Consider the following 19,429-nt stretch of genomic DNA (forward strand, 5'->3'; position numbering starts at 1 on the left):
CCTCCTTACACGAGGCATCACAACAACGTTTCACCAGGCAACGCCGGTCAACTGCTGTTTGTGTATGAGAAATAGGTTGGAAACTTTCCTCATGTCAGCACGTTGTAGGTGTCGCCACTGGCGCCAACCTTGTGTGAATGCTCTAAAAAGGTAATCAATTGCATATCACAGCATCTTCTTCCTGTTGGTTAAATTTCGCGTCTGTAGCACGTCATCTTTGTGGTGTAGCAATTTTAATGGCCAGTAGTGTAATTTGTGAAAAGTCTGAAATTCCAACTAATATTATCCGCGTTTGTAGTGTGGAAGAGACAGCATAGCAGTGGTATGAGCAGTAGTTCATGATTTTTCACCAACAGCAGCGAGTGCTCGGTGCAACAGCATAATACGCCCACGCTATGGTTGTCCTTTACATTTCCGAAGGAGTAACCACTGGGAGGGAGACTGTGCTGTATGAAACAGAGGAAATGAAAATATTTAATGCATAGGTCTTTATGACATTTACAGCCTGAAAGCAAGGGGAAACAGCAGCTGCTTTTTTTCCCGAGGACATACAGCTCTATCGTATGTTTAAAAGAAGTGATCGGTTGATAGTACGTATTCGGAGACATCAAGGCATCATCCATTAAGCATTGGAGAGAAGTAAGGTTGGGTCAGGTTTAAAACTGTAGATGCAGACGAAGAGATGAATACAGTAAGCAGGTTCAAATGGTTGTAGTATGCAGCAGTCATTCGGAGATGAAGAGGCTTGCGTAGGACAGAATAGCGAGGAGAGATGCATCAAATCAGTCTTCGGATTGAACACTACAACAACATCGGTTTGGCGGATCTTGTGCCTAAAAATAAAAAAAGAACAGACGTATCGACATTTCAGCTAAGGGATGTAAACCAGCAATAAAGTGAGAAGCGGAAAGAAAACAATGGATATGATATTTTAGCAGTTTTTTAATTGTGCAAACGAGGAAGATATCGGAGACATAGTCTACCCCTAAATTTCAACGGAGGTGGCACAGAGTACAAAAATTAAGATACTAAAAAATGCGTATTTTATCTGAGGGTGGAGAACTGTTGGAAATTCGTAGAAAGATATAGTGAAAGACTGTTTATTATTCCATGTAGTGAGAGCAACTGTATCTGCATTCATGATCTCTTGTAACGGGGTGGTTTTTGAGCAGTGAACTATCTTCATCACCAGAATATAATCTGTCGTGAATGATGGAATGAGTTGAAGGAGTGCAAGGAAACTAAAGATATAGATAGGTTATCACAGACAATTTCTCATCATATGACTGTTAGGTCAAATTCTTCTTTTGAATAAACGACTCCGTAAGTGTATTGTGAAGCGAGGACTGAAGAGCCTACAGAATATACAGAGTGTTCGGGAATTCCCCTTACAAACTTCTAGGACTTGTAGAGCGGAGTGAATAGATAATAGTTGGAATTGGAAACTATGTCTGGAAACGTATCACTTGTTTTACCATTCCATTTATTAACAGCCAAAGAAATTCCTCGTGTACTCATTGATGAGTTCTCTTCAACGTGATGCAGTACGACCTCTTCTAGTTCGGGTGTGCGGCGTGTCGTTGGAGCACCACAGTCATGCCTGCTCACCGTGAAGATACCCCTTCTCGAAGCTGTGGCGTAATTGTGGTGAAAAGGGTATGCGATGGAGTCGGACGTTGTGGAAGACGATTTTAATAAAGGCGACGAGCAGCTCTTCGATTACCGTGAGCTTCACTATTAAGAAGGATCATGTCAGCGTATTCTGCTAACGTGTACTCAACCATGTTGCTCTATCAGTCGCAGGCAGGAGGAAGAGGCTCGAAACCGATCAGGTAGGTAGGATAGACGTCAAACGACATCAGCCAATCCGACGTAAGCACGAACCCCGCCCCTCCTGTTGTAAACATACGTAGCAAACATGTTTTCAAACAGCTGTAGCACGGAAATGGTACGTTTCCGGACATTGCTTCATATTCAGAATGTTGTGTACTCACTCCCATTTGCAAGTCCTAGAAGTTTATAACTATAAATTCCGAACACCCGTATACGTTGAACTTCTCTTGTGAAAAGCAGTCCATCCAACATTAGGTTTATTAATCTCGCTTCCAGTCATTTCTAATATCATCTGTAATCATCCAATTACATAAATAGACAACATATGCAACCTTGAACCAATTCAGATATCCCATAAAGCTACCACGCTCTGTCCCTGTACCCACTGGTTCACGATCGAAGAAGTGGCTTTGAATGTAACTTTCTCATAGTAAAGACACTCCACCAAACAGGTCAACTCTTTCGCGTCTGGTGTCAACCTGATTAAACCCCATTTGAGTGAGACTGACAACAGATCCGGAAAAATGCATTTTTAAAGCATGGACCTTTATGAATAAGAAATTAACTCCAGCGTTTAAAACCGTAACTTGCGATACTAAAAAATATGGTTAATTGTTCATTGTAAACGATATAGTTAATTAGTTAATCATTTTAACACTATCTACTGTTTAGAAAAACAATAATCAGGTTAAATATGAAAACGAATCAAAGACTTTCAATGAATCTGAACAAACATATTGCTCCCATCTCCGTGTACAAGAAAGAGAATGAAGAAATATTTTGAGAAAAATTTAAGACAGTTGTAAAAATCGTCGGCTCACAGTTGTTAATATTTTATTTTAAAATTCATTTGCTACAGGTTTGCTTAGACGTTATCTTGATTGGTATACGGAAGTACACAACACAATACATTATTCGGCGGGAAAGATGTCCCACAGTTGGCAGCGCTGTTTGCTCTGAACAGCGAAAGGCTGCCGTCAGTACTGACTAAAAACTGGTGTTTCTTGAAACTGAATCAACACTGAGTTTTTCCTATAGGAACGTAAACAAACTAACTGCTCACTACTACAGAAGCGTGAAGCGAAAGAGCAGAGCCCAGTCAAACTGCCACGAATCATCTCCGGATGAATGTACTATGGGACTAACTTATGGTTACAACGTGAAAAATGAAGAAAATCCAGGAAATAATTTTAGGTAGGGTAAAAATGGAACATTTAAAGCAGAATTATTAGAAAAATCTTAAAATTATATCTTTACTGTACTTCTCTACATAATAACCGTTCAAATTTCAGAATAATACAGTCGACTCTCGAAAATGCAAAGCACGAGGGGCGCAACTGAAAGTCCTATTCTATGAGAATTCGATTTCACGAAAGTTTTACTAATCAAGAAATATTTTTTTAGAAATCAGTAACTGAAACTGAAAAGACCCGCCAGGTTAGCCGAGAGCGCTAATGCGCTGCTTCCTGGACTCGGGTAGGTGCGCCAGCCCCGGATCGAATCCGCCTGGCAGCTTAACGACAAAGGCTGGTGTGCTGGCCAGCCTGGATGTGGTTTTTAGGCGGTTTTCCACATTCCACTAGGTGAATATCGTGCTGGTCCTCACGTCCCGCCTCAGTTGCACGGCTCGTAGACATCTGAACACATTCGCACCATTCCATGGATTACACTAGACACAGACAGTTGGGGTACACTAATTGCGTCCCGGGGGGTACTGGGTTGGCGGTAGGAAGGTCATCCGGCCACCCCTTAACTTACCCTTGGCAATTCCGATTAACCATGCCGACCTTGCGTCATTGCAGGAAAAAGGCACAAGCGAAAGAAAGAAAGAAAGTAACTGAAACTCAAAAGAAAGTTAATTCTTTTACAAAGTTCATTAATTTTTATTTATTGTAAAAAATGAAACGAAATGGGCGTACCAAGTACTGAAAGAATATCATAGTATAATCCGTTCTGCTAACGTACAAGTTTTCAATAATGGCTTTCCTCATTTTCTAGTCATAAATGGAATTTGACTCTATTTCTGCTTCCCCTTCTTCTTCTTCTTCTTCTTCTCCTCCTGCTTCGTCATTGTCTTCGTTCTTGTCGTTGGGAACAGCCTAAATTTCAACGTCTGTCAAGGAACAGTAGACTTACACACGATCATCAAAATGTGCGAAATCCATCAAATGTCAGATTTACTCCAAAGCCTGGAAGAAGGCCAGAGTCATCGATCGCCTGCAGTTGAAGTCGATCCTGTGTCTTCTTCATGAATCAACATTCTTTAAATAGAAATCATTGTCGCGATTACATACTTCTATGTTTTATCAACCTGGCAAACGTGTCATGTTTGACCTACGATCATCTTCAATGATTTTGTATGTCCAACCTTCAGACTGAAGGTTTGAGGGACTTCAGCCGTTCACTCACGTAATAAAATGGAACCCCTGCAGCCGTCCTTTCGATTTTATTTATTATATATTCACCAGTTTCGGAGATTCAGTACACAAACACACGTCCTGTATGCTTAAACATTAACGATAGCATCATCAACTTACCAATCACGCAAATCAAAGACAGATTAAAGACAGAACAAGAATCAAGGACAATACTATACAACTGAATTTATAGTAATCATTTGATAAAACCAACAGATACATCGATCGTCACATACCTAGAATTATATATAGTATACCATAACAAATTTCCACTCTACACGTTGTGAAAATGTACTATTTACTAACAAAATCATTAATTAAACATGCCATGATTTTTATTGGTCAGTTGGATGCTACATTAAACTGCAGAATCTTGAAGTAACCTACTAGTCAAAAATATTGTAAAAAAAGATACATGAAGGAAACTACATCAGAAAAACATGCAAACCAACGAAATATGCATCGATGTGCAAGTAGTCCTTGCACAATGACAGCATCAGCAACATCTTATTGTCAATATAAGTAAATATAGCAAAATGACAGTGTAAAAATATCTGTTCGCCACATCAAAGCTATAAAATGCCAAGAAGAAAACCGAATATAAGCATAATTATGTCATATGTATCAAATGAATGTCCGAGACCAAATGCAGAAAACCACCTACTCATACCATACACAGAATATATACACTGAAGCGTCAAAGAAACTGGTATAGGCGTGAGTATTTAAACACAGAGATATGTAAACAGGCATAATACGCCGCTGCGGTCGGCATTGCCAATATACGAGCCATTTCATGAGTGTACAGTCAGCATCAGGGATTCGGTAGAACATCAAATCTCCGACATCGTTGCCGCCGGAGAAAGATCCTGCAAGAACGGGACCAACGGCGGCTGAAGAGAATCATTCAACGTGACAGAAGTCCATCCCTTCCGCAAATTGCTGCAGATTTCAATGGTGGGCCATCATCAAGTGTCGGCGTGCGAACTATTCAACGAAACATCATCGATATGGGCTTTCGGAGCCGAAGACCCACCCGTGTACCCTTGATGACTGCACGACACTAAGTTTTACGCCCGCCTGGGCCCGTCAACACCGATGCTGAAAACATGTCTCCTTTTTGGACGAGTCTCGTTTCGAATTGATGGATGGACGTCTACAGGTATGGAGACAATCTCATGAAGCCATGGACCCTGCATGTCAGCAGGGGACTGTTGAAGCTGGTGGAGGCTCTTTGATGGTGTGTGGCGTGTGCGGTTTGAGTGATATGGGACCCCCGTTTTGTCTAGATACGACTCTTGACACGTGATACGTAAGTAAGCATCCTTCCTGAGCACCTGCATCCATTTATCTCCATTGTGCATTCCGACGGACATGGACAATTCCAGCAGGAGAATGCGACACCCCACACGTCCAGAGTTGCTACAGAGTGGCTGCAGGAACACTTTTCTGCATTTACACACTTCCGCTGGCCACCTAATGCCCCAGACATGAAAATTAGTGAGCGCACCTGGGATGACTTGCAACGTGCTGTTCAGAAGAGATCTCCACCCCTCATATTCTTACGAATTTACGGACAGCTCTGCAGGATTCAAGGTGTCAATTCCCTCCAGCACTACTTCAGACATTAGTCGAGTACATACCACGTCGTGTTGCGGCACTTCCGCGATCTCGCGGGGGCCCTACTCGATATTAAGCAGGTGTAAAAGTTTCATTGGCTCTTCAGCGTAGAGCATAATATAATGTTCAGGATGAACTACATCTACGCATCTGTGAGAAAGTAGCCCTTGCAGAAAGACAGCCTCAACAAAAGCTAAATATCAGTGAAGGTAAGCTGTCAAAATGGTAATATAAATACTTATCTATATGTCACGTCAAAGTATAAAATTCTGAGGTGCAAACCTTTATTGAGAGTAGCTATCTTTCTCCTGCTACAATCTTGTCTTTAAATTCCTTCAGTACATCAAACCATATCAAGTTCCTCAATTCAGTCTCAAATTACGTGTGTTACATTTCATTAAAATTCTTCAATTTCCTCAAGTGATCAAGCTCTTCTTTTTAAATGATTATTTGAATAGTCAACTTGAAATTATAGCAAGACGGAATACACATATAACATGAGCTACAGTTTTGGGATCGTAACGTTGGTTCATGCACTGATATCAACCAGACTTAAAATGTATGCGACATCACAAATGAATCGGCGTTTTTCTGTGATATAATGGTTATACAGTCTTTGATGATAATGAACTCTTCCGTGATGTAGAACATACTTTATCAGTTATGTGATGTTTACTTACAAATATGTTAGAATTATGACGGTTGTATTCCTTGTTCCAAGAATATTACGAATAAGGCATTTCATTGTGGGCTAACTTTCTTGCAGCAAAATTTGAAGAAATGATATATCACGGTTCCACAAGTAAGCTATCTTTACGCAAATGTACATAGTAGAAAATGGTGTTGGAGAGCTGCCTTTCAAAACAAATATCGTTGAACTACGTATATTGTCGAAATCTTATCCAAACCAACATTAAAATTAAACACTCTCTGCCCAAGAAATAAATAACTATTCTCGAAATGTAGGTAAGTACTATTACAAAAGTAACGAAAAAATTGTTCTATACAGTTGTTTCCACAACTTAGAAACGTTAGAGTTTGATGATAATTATAGAACATCCGAGAAGGCATGTTATTAGTGATAGAAGAAGTTGAACAGATTATTGGTGGACGGTGAAGGAGAATGGGGGTGGGGGACGGGGGCGGGGGCGGGGGCGGGGGTGCAGGCGCATGCGGCTCAGACGAATACAAGCAACGTGCTGAAAAAATCTCTTACAAACGAATGTACTGTCATCATATACCCCTTCCACTATCAGCAAACTCCTCCCCGTCGTTCAGTATCGGAATAGGTTTTCGTAAATGAGTGTCGCCCAGGTGACAATATGAGAAGATATTTGGCCACTTGGGCTTCTAATGATAGAATTTTGAGCAAATTTTTTTAAACAATGCAACATCGCCTTTTGAGAGATATTTTTGTTGATCAGTGCGATTTTTGGGCGACATAGTCAAATGCAAGTTTATTTTTATGTACTGATTTTAATTTAATGTTATTTGTTTTTATGTTTACACTCCATTGTCTTGTCAGATACTGAAATATTGCAATCCCAAAGTTCTATCCGTCTTCAAATAACGACTCCAGTGTTAAAATTAAACTGCTATAGTAGATAAATCAAATATTCCAGTAGCGAGTACATATTCTTAATATGATAATACGGTAATGCTAGAGGACCAATCAAAATTGATTTTCTTCTTCTTTCGTGTTACAAAATTACCTCCAATCAGACACTATCACAACACCGAACAGAACAAAAGCAAAAAATGGCAGCACTTTCATTGAATTCAACTGCAGTAAGAAATCAACTTATTAAAAAAACAACTGAGATCAAGTAAGACCAATGTAACGGTCTTGGCTAAAGTATGAATGAGCGATAGCCTATAGTGCTGTCGACATACCAGTAATTTAAATCTATCGAGGGCCTTGTTGACAATCGACAGTGCGTATACCCTTTATCATCGTAAAATTGAAAATCAAGATATCTTTTAAATTCACTGCATGGCAACTAGGTCATCTGCAGCTTCATTTAAGTGATAGAGCGGGTCCAGACTCCCTAGGCCTCCTCCCCGCCCACCTCCCCCCCCCCCCCCCCCCCCTTTGGTTACGTCCTTGCTTGGAGGCCGTAACAGTTTTCAACTTCGTTGGTGTAAAAACGTTAAACGTTGGGATCCAAGTGTTACAAGACGAGTATGGGCTGTAGAGTGGGCGTTCAGAACCGTCTCTTTTGAAATGGCACAACAATTCCTCCTACTGGAGAGTACAGCTGAGCATTGTTCCACGAAAACACGACACAATTAGCAAAGAAACACTTTTTTTATTTAATTTGACCTTTTCTGTTTCTTTAACATTTCACAATAGACTTCAAAACTGATCGTCCATCCGCGCTCCAGAAAATCCTTAATCAGTATTCCCTTAGCGTCACAAAACAAGACGTCATAAACATTCTGGCGGATACGTTTTGGGAGCTTGTTTTGGTTTGTTGGGGGAGGTTCTATGATCCACAATACTGACGGCCGCTTTGTCTGTGTATTAGAGTCGAAAACCAAGTATTGTCACCGTTACATTGTGTTTTATAGGCTTTTCCCTTCTACAACACAACGAAAAAGCAAATCTACAGCTGCAGTAATCTGTTGAGTTTTGAGGTTCCCATAAATAAATCCTCAAACCCAACGAACAAAAAAGAATTTCGGTTATCCTAACTATTTACTTACGACATCATGTAGAACACTCCGGAAAACCTGTAAAAAGTATTCTGAGTGTTGAAGTACACAGAAACGTAGGTTGTCATGTAATTTTTCATTTCCTGTACCAGTGCTTTGCTGACGACGACGGACTGTCACTTTCTCATCACTGTGAACGATCGTCCTTCCCCTCTTAGATAAATAACAGTGACGCACACTACGTTCAGACAACACATTCAGTCCGCATGCAGCACAAATTTCGCGTTGAATGCCAAGAAATCTGAGATTTGTTGGCACTAAAAATCATATATGAGGATGAATTTTCCGATTAGATGGAATTTCCCGACGCCACGCTCATTTTCAACATCTATTACAGACGAACGAGAAGCAGTTTTTTCTCTCGCTATTGTAGCTCTTAACCACAGTGACCTACTGCGTGAATCGGTGCCAGCGACTGTTTCGTATCCCCAACAACATCCCATGCTACATGGAATTTACTCTTTGGGCAGCCCACATACTATAAGAGGCTCTCCAAAACAGCTCATAAATTTATCCCACTGCTAGACAAGAAGGTCAATGCTCCGTGGAAAAATGTTGGTTGTTGCCTATAGAGTCCATGACTGTCCATGCGTGACCCTCTTGGTCTGAAGCAAATCGACGGCTATGAATACCTTTCTTCAGGATTCAAAAATATGGAAATCGCATGTGGAGAGAACGGGACTATAGGGAAGATGCGTAAATGTTTCCAGCGAAACTACTGCAGCGTAGCCGATATAACCCTGGCTGCAATTGGGCAGGCTTTATCCTGCAATAGAGAGAAGCCGTCTGCCAACATTACTGGGCGTTTCGACTTGATGGCGCATTTCTATTTTAGTACAGTGTTCACGTGCCTCTGTAGGTTAATTGTGGCGTCGTGTTTCTGAAAGTCAATGAGCAGCGGGCATCTGCAGTTAAAGAAAAAGGTGATCATGAGTTTCCCGGAGCTGACGTGGCTGTTGTTTCGACTACGCTGCAGAAGTTTCGCTGGGAAGCCCTTATATGTCTTCCATACACTGCCGATCCCTCCCCATGCGATTTCTGTATCGTTGGAGCCCTGAAGAAAGACATTCGCGGCCTTCGTTTGCTTCCGACGAAGTGCATGCCTCGCTACAATAATGATTCCGCAGGCAACTGCAAACACTTTTTCCACGAGAGTGCTGGTTGTCTTGTCACATAGTACTATAAATCGATTAAAGTTGTGGTGATTACTTTTGAAATAATAAAAGTCCAATTCCTCTTTTTCCGTCTGTCTCGTCACAATTTGACTGTCCCTGATATATATACAATTAACTAATTCTCTGCACGTCCATGTGTATAATAACGATTTCTAAAATGTTTGTCGAGATTACGAACCAATTTTATAATCGAACGGAATGAAAGTACGCCGACTAGGATGTAAATAGATACAAATTAAGAAGTACAGGAATAAAGAAAAGAAGAGCTGAGATAGCTTTCGACAGAATAGAAGGTGAAAGTGAAAAAAAAGCCTTGGTGAATCGGCATCGGAAACGATATTTTCTGCATGGCAGCAGTATTCCAAAATATTGCAGGGTATCAAATTAAAGTGTCACAACAACAATGAAGAGGAGAGAAACATCTTGGCCTGTCACGTTACAAAGATAATTAACGACTAGTTCCTTTTTTGTATCTTACGTATGTTGCCTCGTTGAAGATAAACTGGAGTCCTGTAGGCATTTCATACTACGTCCTGAGCTCATTTCGTAGTTTAGATTTCAGCAAATAGCTATAATAAATGTATTATTTTTGTTGTCTTGCCTAAGATAAACTGGAGTTCTGCGTTCATTTCATACTACGTCCTATACGTATTTCTTAGTATATTTATGTAAATGACCCAACATGTCTTGCTGTACTGACCTGCGAGAAGAGCACTCTGGGCTTCCTCTTAATCCTTTGGCGATGCTGACCAGTCTGGCTCCTTTTCGAATCTGTTCGGACCGTCTCTGAAACGAAACATTGACATAATACACTATCATCTACGTTCCCTTTAAACACAACAACGTAAAAATTATGTCATTTAGAAATTTTAATGATAGATTATCGATCATAGAATTACGTTTCATCATCTGAATTTTTATTTGTCACATGATAATATACAATGTAAGTAACCGTACAACAGAAAACTTTCCTGACTCTGGAGATGCGTAGTCACGACGGTAGTGCTTATTCATAGTTTTGTACAAGAGTTTAATTAGAGAAATTCAGCAGTGGATAGAATCCAGTGAGCCGAAGGTATTGAGCTCATTGGTAGAAACTTTAGAGTATAAATATATATGGAATTCGTATTTGGATGCGTAGACCGAGAATTGTGTCAGTAACTTCCCTGCAGCTCAAACCACATGATTTTGTTACGGCGACTTTTAACTAGCATGGCGCTTAACATATTTGGAGTGTTATTACTTCACTGCTACAGGGTCACAAATACCGTGACACTATGTATACATGTTTTACGGATAGCTTAACAGTTTGATACCAGGAACTGTTGTTGGCTTGAAGATGGGAAGAGCAATGATATTGTGTTTTTTCGCTCCAGTATCTAAGCTCAATTTCCACGTTATTTACGTTTTTCGGTAACAGGATAAAAAGTGACAGCCAACAATACTTCTTTACGCTTTCTGTTACATTTATTCATATTGTCGAATCACTATTCTAATTAATTACGTTACAATGACGCTGTAGACGGCGCTAAAGTGTAAGGAAAAAACTACCCATTTGGAACTATGAAACTGTTGCAGTAAATACGGCAAGCGATTTGCACCACATGCTTGTCCATTATTATTTTCAGTTTTTCTTTATTTAGCCTTCTGCTTTTTGTGAACAAGTAAAACATCTCTGATATTTTTCGCCATCTCACAAGAAAACTAAAACCATACACTACTCAAATGAAAATAAAAAATACAAGATCAATGCTCTAATTTTGGAGTAATTAAAGAAGTGACAGCCAAAAATATATTTTTTTTAGATTTTTGTTACACTGATTCATATTGTCGGAATTATTTTAATTAACTGCGTAACAATGACCCTGTATAGGAGACCGTTTCATGAATAAAACTAAGATGCACGGAACGGTTTTGAAAACCTGCATGAACTGGAAGGAGTTAATCAGACTGTTGTGTATAGATTTTATCTGCATATGAAATAGCATCAATATTTATAAACTGACATTTTACTCAAACACACTTGTAAATTTATCTAGCACATGTCTCGTAATCACATGACGGTCAAATTACTGAAATTACTTCTAGAATACATTTTAACACAGCGTCTCTATATTTTTCAACAGTGCCTCATATCAGTAATTAATTTACAATTACAAATTTGTTGTACATACCTATGAAAAGTAACCGCTACTCCTCTCACATATTTCTCCTTGCATCCGTGGCAACGACAATAGCTGTTATGAAAACTCAGACGTGCTGAATGTATATAGGCAAGACAAATACGTGTACTATTCAAGTTTGGCTATTACCACAAATCGAAGACAGCCAGTGTCGTCCCATAATCACGCGAGTGACTCCGTTTGATGTTGAAAACATGCGCTGTAGACTATGCTCATTCCATAGATATACATAATCTACGGTGGAAACCACAGAGGTAAAAAAAGAAGGGAGGCGGCTTACGTTCCAAACTTTAAGCCGATGTCCGCCACCTTAACTAGCCCAAACCATTAGGATCACCGCATTGATACCTCATAGTTCATCGCGGTGATACTTTCCAGTGACGTCACTCTGACTGTGTCGTGTTACTAGAGTAAATACGCATTCAAGAACAGAAAAACGTTCGAAATTGCCTTCTTGACACTACGTTATTCATGTGAGCTATACAATTTTTAGTATTTAAAACTGTTGTTGAGCGCGCACGACAGAAATAATGAACAAGAAGCACCAGTAAACAGTAGTCTGCTAATGTTTTGGGCTACTTGAAATAGCGCCCACTCTGTCTTCAAAACAACGTACAGCGCAAGTCTGTAGTGCCGCCTCCCTTCATTTGTTACCTCAATGGGAGAAACAAAAGAAGTGCTCCTGCGATGCCAAGCACATTAATCCCTGGGCAAACATGTTTCATACAAATTTACTAATAAAGAAGAAACACAGCGTAGCAGCATAATCACTCACTTTTTACAGTAGACTTTCACGGACATTTCGAGCGACATGACACGAGATAGATTCCTACCGACATCTCGTGTCTGGCACACACTGCTGCAGTCTTCAGTGTATTCTTGATAGCTTATACAAGCATCGATGTTTGTCAGATGACAACAAAAGTTTTAATTTACCCCGTATCAGTTTCAACGTAGGTACTAGATACTATGCCCAACTGATGCCGCTTATTTCACGCTACGACGAGTAATTCACAAGGAATCCTTCCCATACATATAATGTTATGGAAACAACAATTTTAGTTACTTTTAGCGTCCTGGTGGTTCCTTCCTTTTTTCACAAGAGGAAACAGACTCACACTGTAGTAATGAGGCAAGTGACATCTATTGAGAAACAGGGCGAATTATGGGTGGTCACCGATGCTAATGTCTGTGCGACTGCGAGTGCGAATAATGATATAAACTGAAACGGTTTTCTGAAAGACGGTCGAAAACTGTATTTGGGACAATTATAATGCTATATTAAACATATCTGCAAAGTAATTATGTTAATAATTCGGCAATGCGTCGAAAGAACAACGATATATATTTGTTGTTGGTAGTATGGGTCAAAGAAGTTAATTTGGTAGAGGCGTAGCGCTGCATCAAGAAAATCGGCCTGAAAGGTAATGGCGCACTGTCGAACAGTTTTGAAAGCTCGCTGCTTAAAATTTATATAAGCTTTTGTGTAGTGGAATACGTCAATATTATTGTGTAAAGGAAAAACGTGAGGTGGAAAAAGTTTACTAACATCAGAGAGTGGCATGTACTGGCAGAAGCTCGTAACAGACATCGGCAGATTTGCAGAGCATGTACTTCTTTCAAACAAACGTGTTGCAGGTAAGTGTTGAGAGAAATTTGCGATCGGCGCACTTAATACGAAACGACGATATTGCAAACATTTTTTTATAATCCTCAATGTTTTCGGTAAAGTATATTCTTGTTTCACCATAACTGGAATTCCAGAACTTAAACTACACATGAAGTAGTGATTTTATTTTGTAATGAAAATACCAACTACACAGTTGATGTACTGATTTCCAGATATACAGGTATAAACACAGTAATTCTAAATAGCGTTGTTTCTTAATTTTTTTTGTTTTTTGAACACACCATTTAAAATGAAATTTTAATGTAGGTGGTTGTTGAGAGAATTTGTGATTTAAGATCCTTTCCTAAAGCTCTTCGTATGAACATTTAATATTATTCAGATGTGTTTTTGTTTAACATTAACTGATACAACCAGTGAGGCACTCCTAACATGTAGGTAAACACGCTTATACGATTACGTACTCTGTGCTTTAGCACTTCAGTAAAACAGTTATATGACGTACATTAATTTTGTTGGCTTACAAGGGAGCTCGCCAGTTTCTTAATTTAATTCATTGCTTTGACGGTAGTACAACTCATGATACACGATCTCTAATCAGGCATGCGAATATATCGTGTCATCACTAGCATGTATCAGTATTTTTAGCGTAGAATTGGTAATGTGAAGACATTTGTTTTGCTTATTATGAGAAGAGAAGGTGTTAACTGTGATTCTGATTTGTGATTGTTGATGAACTATAAATTTATATTCTATTTGATAATAGTTATGATTATACAAAGGTTCAACGTTCGGAAGCCTTGAAGGGAATTGGAGTAATTTTTTAGTAAACTGGAAGAAAAGGTATTTACTTTCTTTTTTTTTTCCAGATGAGTTTTGTAATACGTAGGTTGTAGTTTGACAATGTGCAGCACGAGGTGGGAAACATGACAGTCACTTGAAATGTTCAGAAAAATTTTGTTAGGGTTCGGTAATTGGAGTTAGTTTAATGTGCTACTAGAGCATTACTGCCCCCATAGAGACATGTGCAACCAGGTATGTGTACATACTTAGGTAAATTAGTCAACACTATTCAAACCTGACGTCGCCACGGCTAGTAACGAGCCTAACTATACTGGGACTTGATTCGCAAAGTGTGAGAGAAAGATAACCTTATTGCAAGTTCCATAATCTGCTTTAGTACGAAGGAATAACACTCATAATGTCTTTGCTGGAAACAGGGAATTCGGCCTATATTAGTTTTAACTAAGAAAATATTGCCACTTCTGAACTACATAAAACTATAATAGGTTCTTGTATGTGGACAAACACTATTGCAAAAGCTGTTAACCGTTCAACTGTGGATCGAAACTAGGTCTCTAAGCGTCTTCACGTCATAAAGTGTTTGTTCGTCATGATTTCACTGCGAAGCTTGTGAAACTTTTACAGTAGTTGAGTCTTCCAAACTTCAGTATTACTAGAAATGAATAACCGTAAAATAGTCGTAAACAGAGCTAAAACATACAAATCAAATTACATAACCTGCAACGTATTCATAAAGAATTACTTGCGAAATTGAATGTAATGCTAACATATCCCGCTGAAGCCAAGAGAATATAAAACATTATTTCACGGGTAAGAAGAAAGGGCGTTTGTTTCAGTCTATAATAAGGAGTGACACATTATTTGTAATTTCGTACTCTTTTGTAGTCATTAAGACGCCAGTTGCGAGTAACAAAACTTTCGTCTTTATTATTATTGTATGGCACAAGAGGTATTTCCAAATAATGGTAGAAATTGTTGCAAATTTTGTTATAATGCGCCGATAACAATACAGTTTATTTAAACGCACGTGTTATTTCAGTGTACTGCATGAAAATAATTTGCCTCTGAGAAAGTGTGCACGTTATCAACTGACATTTTTTAACTGTGTTCTAGATTTAACACATAAAGAGAAGGCAGTAATTGTTATCTATCAGGCGACTAAAGGGAAAATATGTGCGCGAGCTAAAACGCAGTAAAAGCTGTGACTATAGTAAAGTTAAATGAGAACAAGAATAGAAACATATAAAGTTGTAGACATTGTTAGATATGATCATAATAACAAACTAATGAAACTCGAGTAAAAAATACAAGTAATTCAAGTAATGTCAATCGGTGGTTATCAGAGATTGTAACAATGTGCCAGCTTCAAAATAAGATAGTAGAAAGTTTCCTGTTTTAGAGAGACAAAAGTATTATAAGTAATACCAGATAATTACCACAAGAGAAAAACAACCATTCTCGTCAAAACTCTTGTTGTTACATGGGGAAAAGGTTGATGGAATCATTGGACAGAATTATCATTTGCCGATGTCATACCAAACGTAAATGAAATTTTTGTGTTGACAAATGAACAGAAACAGACCACAGATTTCATTGTTTTCGTGACAGGGTTGAACAGAAGTTTTGACTTTGTGGCCAACGAAAGAACTTCAGTTTTACGTACCTTGGTATCTAAGAATGGACAACGTGATGCAGTTCCTACAATTTGTTGTACTACAGACACTTTCGTTTGTGAAATGCTATTATATTATGAAATTCGGGCAATTCAAGTTGCGCTTGTCTCATGCTGTAGTCAACAGGTCGACTTTCTGTGTGTTTGGCGCATTTCCAAGAAACGTTTTAAATTAGATCGGCACAAAACGCGACGTACCTAATATTGCCGGAGGGGGTGGAGAAATTTTTTATGATGGCCAGATATTCATCTATTTGGTTATCAGTTTATTTACAACTTTTCAGCATATACTAACTTTTTTATTTTCTGTTTCTAGTTCTGTTAACGCGAGTGCGCTGTTTGTAGGATTCAGGGATGGCGTAAATCTGAGTGGCAATTTAACGAATAGTAGTATGGAACATATCAGATGCTGTCAGGACACCAAATTCGTTTTCCAAATGGAAAGAAATTGTAATTGTAACCGAAATATGTACAGAATCAAGAACTGAACTGAGTTTCTAAAGAACCGTTTGCTGGGATATGAGGTAAATTAATCCGCTCAAGACAGAAATATTTTCTTTCTCGCTATTTGTATCCCAGCTCCTATGAGCTTTCTATCTCTGGCGTCGCTTTTGAAAGAGAGTAGTTGAGTGTGTCGAAAGCATCTGCGACGTGTTATGTTTGCGTTGTTTTTCTTCGTGAGTGAAGGGAGAGGGTGAAACCCGACACTGGAACAGATCTCACTCATTTCAAATAGCAGTAAAGGGGGCTGCAGCTTGCTGTCGGATCAACAGCGTGGTATCCCCTCACCACACGAGACACTCTGCTGAGATTTGGGGCTGAAGCCACAGCACTGGCGGACAGTCTGCTAATCAAGGGAAATCCTGCTGAGGAATTCTTGTGGTGAACGTATATTTCGCCACCAGGTTCGAAGCTGGATCATTTCACTCCAAGACGTTCTACCTTAGCGCCATTCGGCGATATTTATTGATCCAGTTAAGCATTCTGAAATGATCTGATGTGGTCTTTCGTTTAAAAATTCTGTAAAACTTCGTACTGACAGATGAGTGCTTAATGGGGTACCAGCAATGTATCTCGTAGTGCATTGAAAGTATTTGTACTGACTGCAGTTAAGTACCATTACAGTACCCACTTTCTTTCCAACTGAAGCACAGCACACCAACCTTACTGCGAGCAGGTACCTGAAGAACAGAGCACAAAGCACATGAAACTTTTTTTTTCGTCAATTGGAACTTACGCAAGCACACATTTCAGGTTGTGGCATTCCGAATCTTTCAATGATCATTTCAGTCAATTAGATTTGAAGAAATGGAACGAGCTCCACTTAAAGTTGTTGTATAACAAGAAATCTCAACATTTGTCTTACTTGTTTGTTAATACACAGGGTGTTACAAAAAGGTACTGCCAAACTTTCAGGAAATATTCCTCACATACAAATAAAGAAAAGATGTTATGTGGACATGTGTCCGGAAACGCTTAATTTCCATGTTAGAGCTCATTTCATTTTTGTCAGTATGTACTGTACTTCCTCGATTCACCGTCAGTTGGCCCAATTGAAGGAAGGTAATTTTGACTTCGGTGCTTGTGTTGACATGCGACTCATTGCTCTACAGTACTAGCATCAAGCACATCAGTACGTAGCATCAACAGGTTAGTGTTCATCACGAACGTGGTTTTGCAGTCAGTGCAATGTTTACAAATGCGGAGTTGGCAGATGCCCATTTGATGTATGGATTAGCACGGGGCAATAGCCGTGGCGCGGTACGTTTGTATCGAGACAGATTTCCAGAACGAAGGTGTCCCGACAGGAAGACGTCCGAAGCAATTGATCGGCGTCTTAGGGAGCACGGAACATTCCAGCCTATGACTCGCGACTGGGGAAGACCTAGAACGACGTGGACACCTGCAATGGACGAGGCAATTCTTCGTGCAGTTGACGATAAACCTAATGTCAGCGTTAGAGAAGTTTCTGCTGTACAAGATAACGTTGACCACGTCACTGTATGGAGAGTGCTACGGGACAACCAGTTGTTTCCGTACCATGTACAGCGTGTGCAGTCACTATCAGCAGCTGATTGGCCTCCACGGGTACACTTCTGCGAACGGTTCATCCAACAATGTGTCAATCCTCATTTCAGTGCAAATGTTCTCTTTACGGATGAGGCTTCATTCCAACGTGATCAAATTGTAAATTTTTACAATCAACATGTGTGGGCTGACGAGAATCCGCACGCAATTGTGCAATCGCGTCATCAACACAGATTTTCTGTGAACGTTTCGGCAGGCATTGTTGGTGATGTCTTGATTGGGCCCCATGTTCTTCCACCTACGCTCAATGGAGCACGTTATCATGATTTCATACGGGATACTCTACCTGTGCTTTAGAACATGTGCCTTTACTAGTACGACACAACATGTGGTTCATGCACGATGGAGCTCCTGCACATTTCAGTCGAAGTGTTCGTACGCTTCTCAACAACTGATTCGGTGACCGATAGATTGGTAGAGGCGGACCAATTCCATGGCCTCCACGCTATCCTGACCTCAACCCTCTTGACTTTCATTTATGGGGCATTTGAAAGATCTTGTCTACGCAACCCCGGTACCAAATGTAGAGACTCTTCGGGCTCGTATTGTGTACGACTGTGATACAATACGCCATTCTCCAGGGGTGCATCAGCGCATTAGGGATTCCATGCGACGGAGGGTGGATGCATGTATCCTCGCTAACGGAGGACATTTTGAACATTTCCTGTAACAAAGTGTTTGCAGTCAAGCTGATACGTTCTGTTGCTGTGTGTTTCCATTCCATGATTAATGTGATTTGAAGAGAAATAATAAAATGAGCTCTAACATGGAAAGAAAGCGTTTCCGGACGCATGTCCATATAACATATTTTCTTTCTTTGTGTGTGAGGAATGTCTCCTGAAAGTTTGGCCGTACCTTTTTGTAACACCCTATAGTAGCTTGTATGCATACTAACTTTTCTCCAAAACAGTGTCTGGCTCATGGAAATTTTTCAGTTATCTATTCGATTTGTCGAACGTGTATGGACAATCTCTTTTTTTCCATTCAGCGACGTCACGCCTGCAGCTCCCAGTGAAGTGTACAGAACCTCTTTTTTGATACTACTGTAGCTTTTAAGTTTCAGGCTTATCTTTTCAGAGATTTCCTACAAACTGACAGCGGAATGTCTTTCTACTATTCCTGAATAGTTGCAGCTGGATTTATGGAATAATTAATTGTTTTTGTGTAAGATCTTTGCTTTGTGAACAGGGATACTGTTAGGCAAATTCATAGTGGCTCCGTTTCAAGACTGTCTCCCCCCCCCCTCCCGTCCCTCCCTCGCCCCATTGCGGGCAGCACATTGTTGTCAGAGAGCT

The 19,429-nt window shown here is 39.8% G+C and overlaps 1 protein-coding gene across 1 annotated transcript in view; it reads right to left on the reverse strand.

Moving 5' to 3' along the window:
• The window catches only part of LOC126252237 (homeobox protein Nkx-2.5-like), a 108,564-nt gene that overhangs the window by 24,803 nt on the left and 64,332 nt on the right, over positions 1 to 19,429 (reverse strand). The window contains exon 4 of the mRNA XM_049953110.1: positions 10,461 to 10,546. Coding sequence (XP_049809067.1) covers positions 10,461 to 10,546 — 86 coding nt within the window. The remainder of the gene's footprint in view (positions 1 to 10,460; positions 10,547 to 19,429) is intronic.

Source organism: Schistocerca nitens, chromosome 4, assembly GCF_023898315.1.
Source record: "Schistocerca nitens isolate TAMUIC-IGC-003100 chromosome 4, iqSchNite1.1, whole genome shotgun sequence".
NCBI classification, from domain to species: Eukaryota; Metazoa; Arthropoda; class Insecta; order Orthoptera; family Acrididae; genus Schistocerca; species Schistocerca nitens.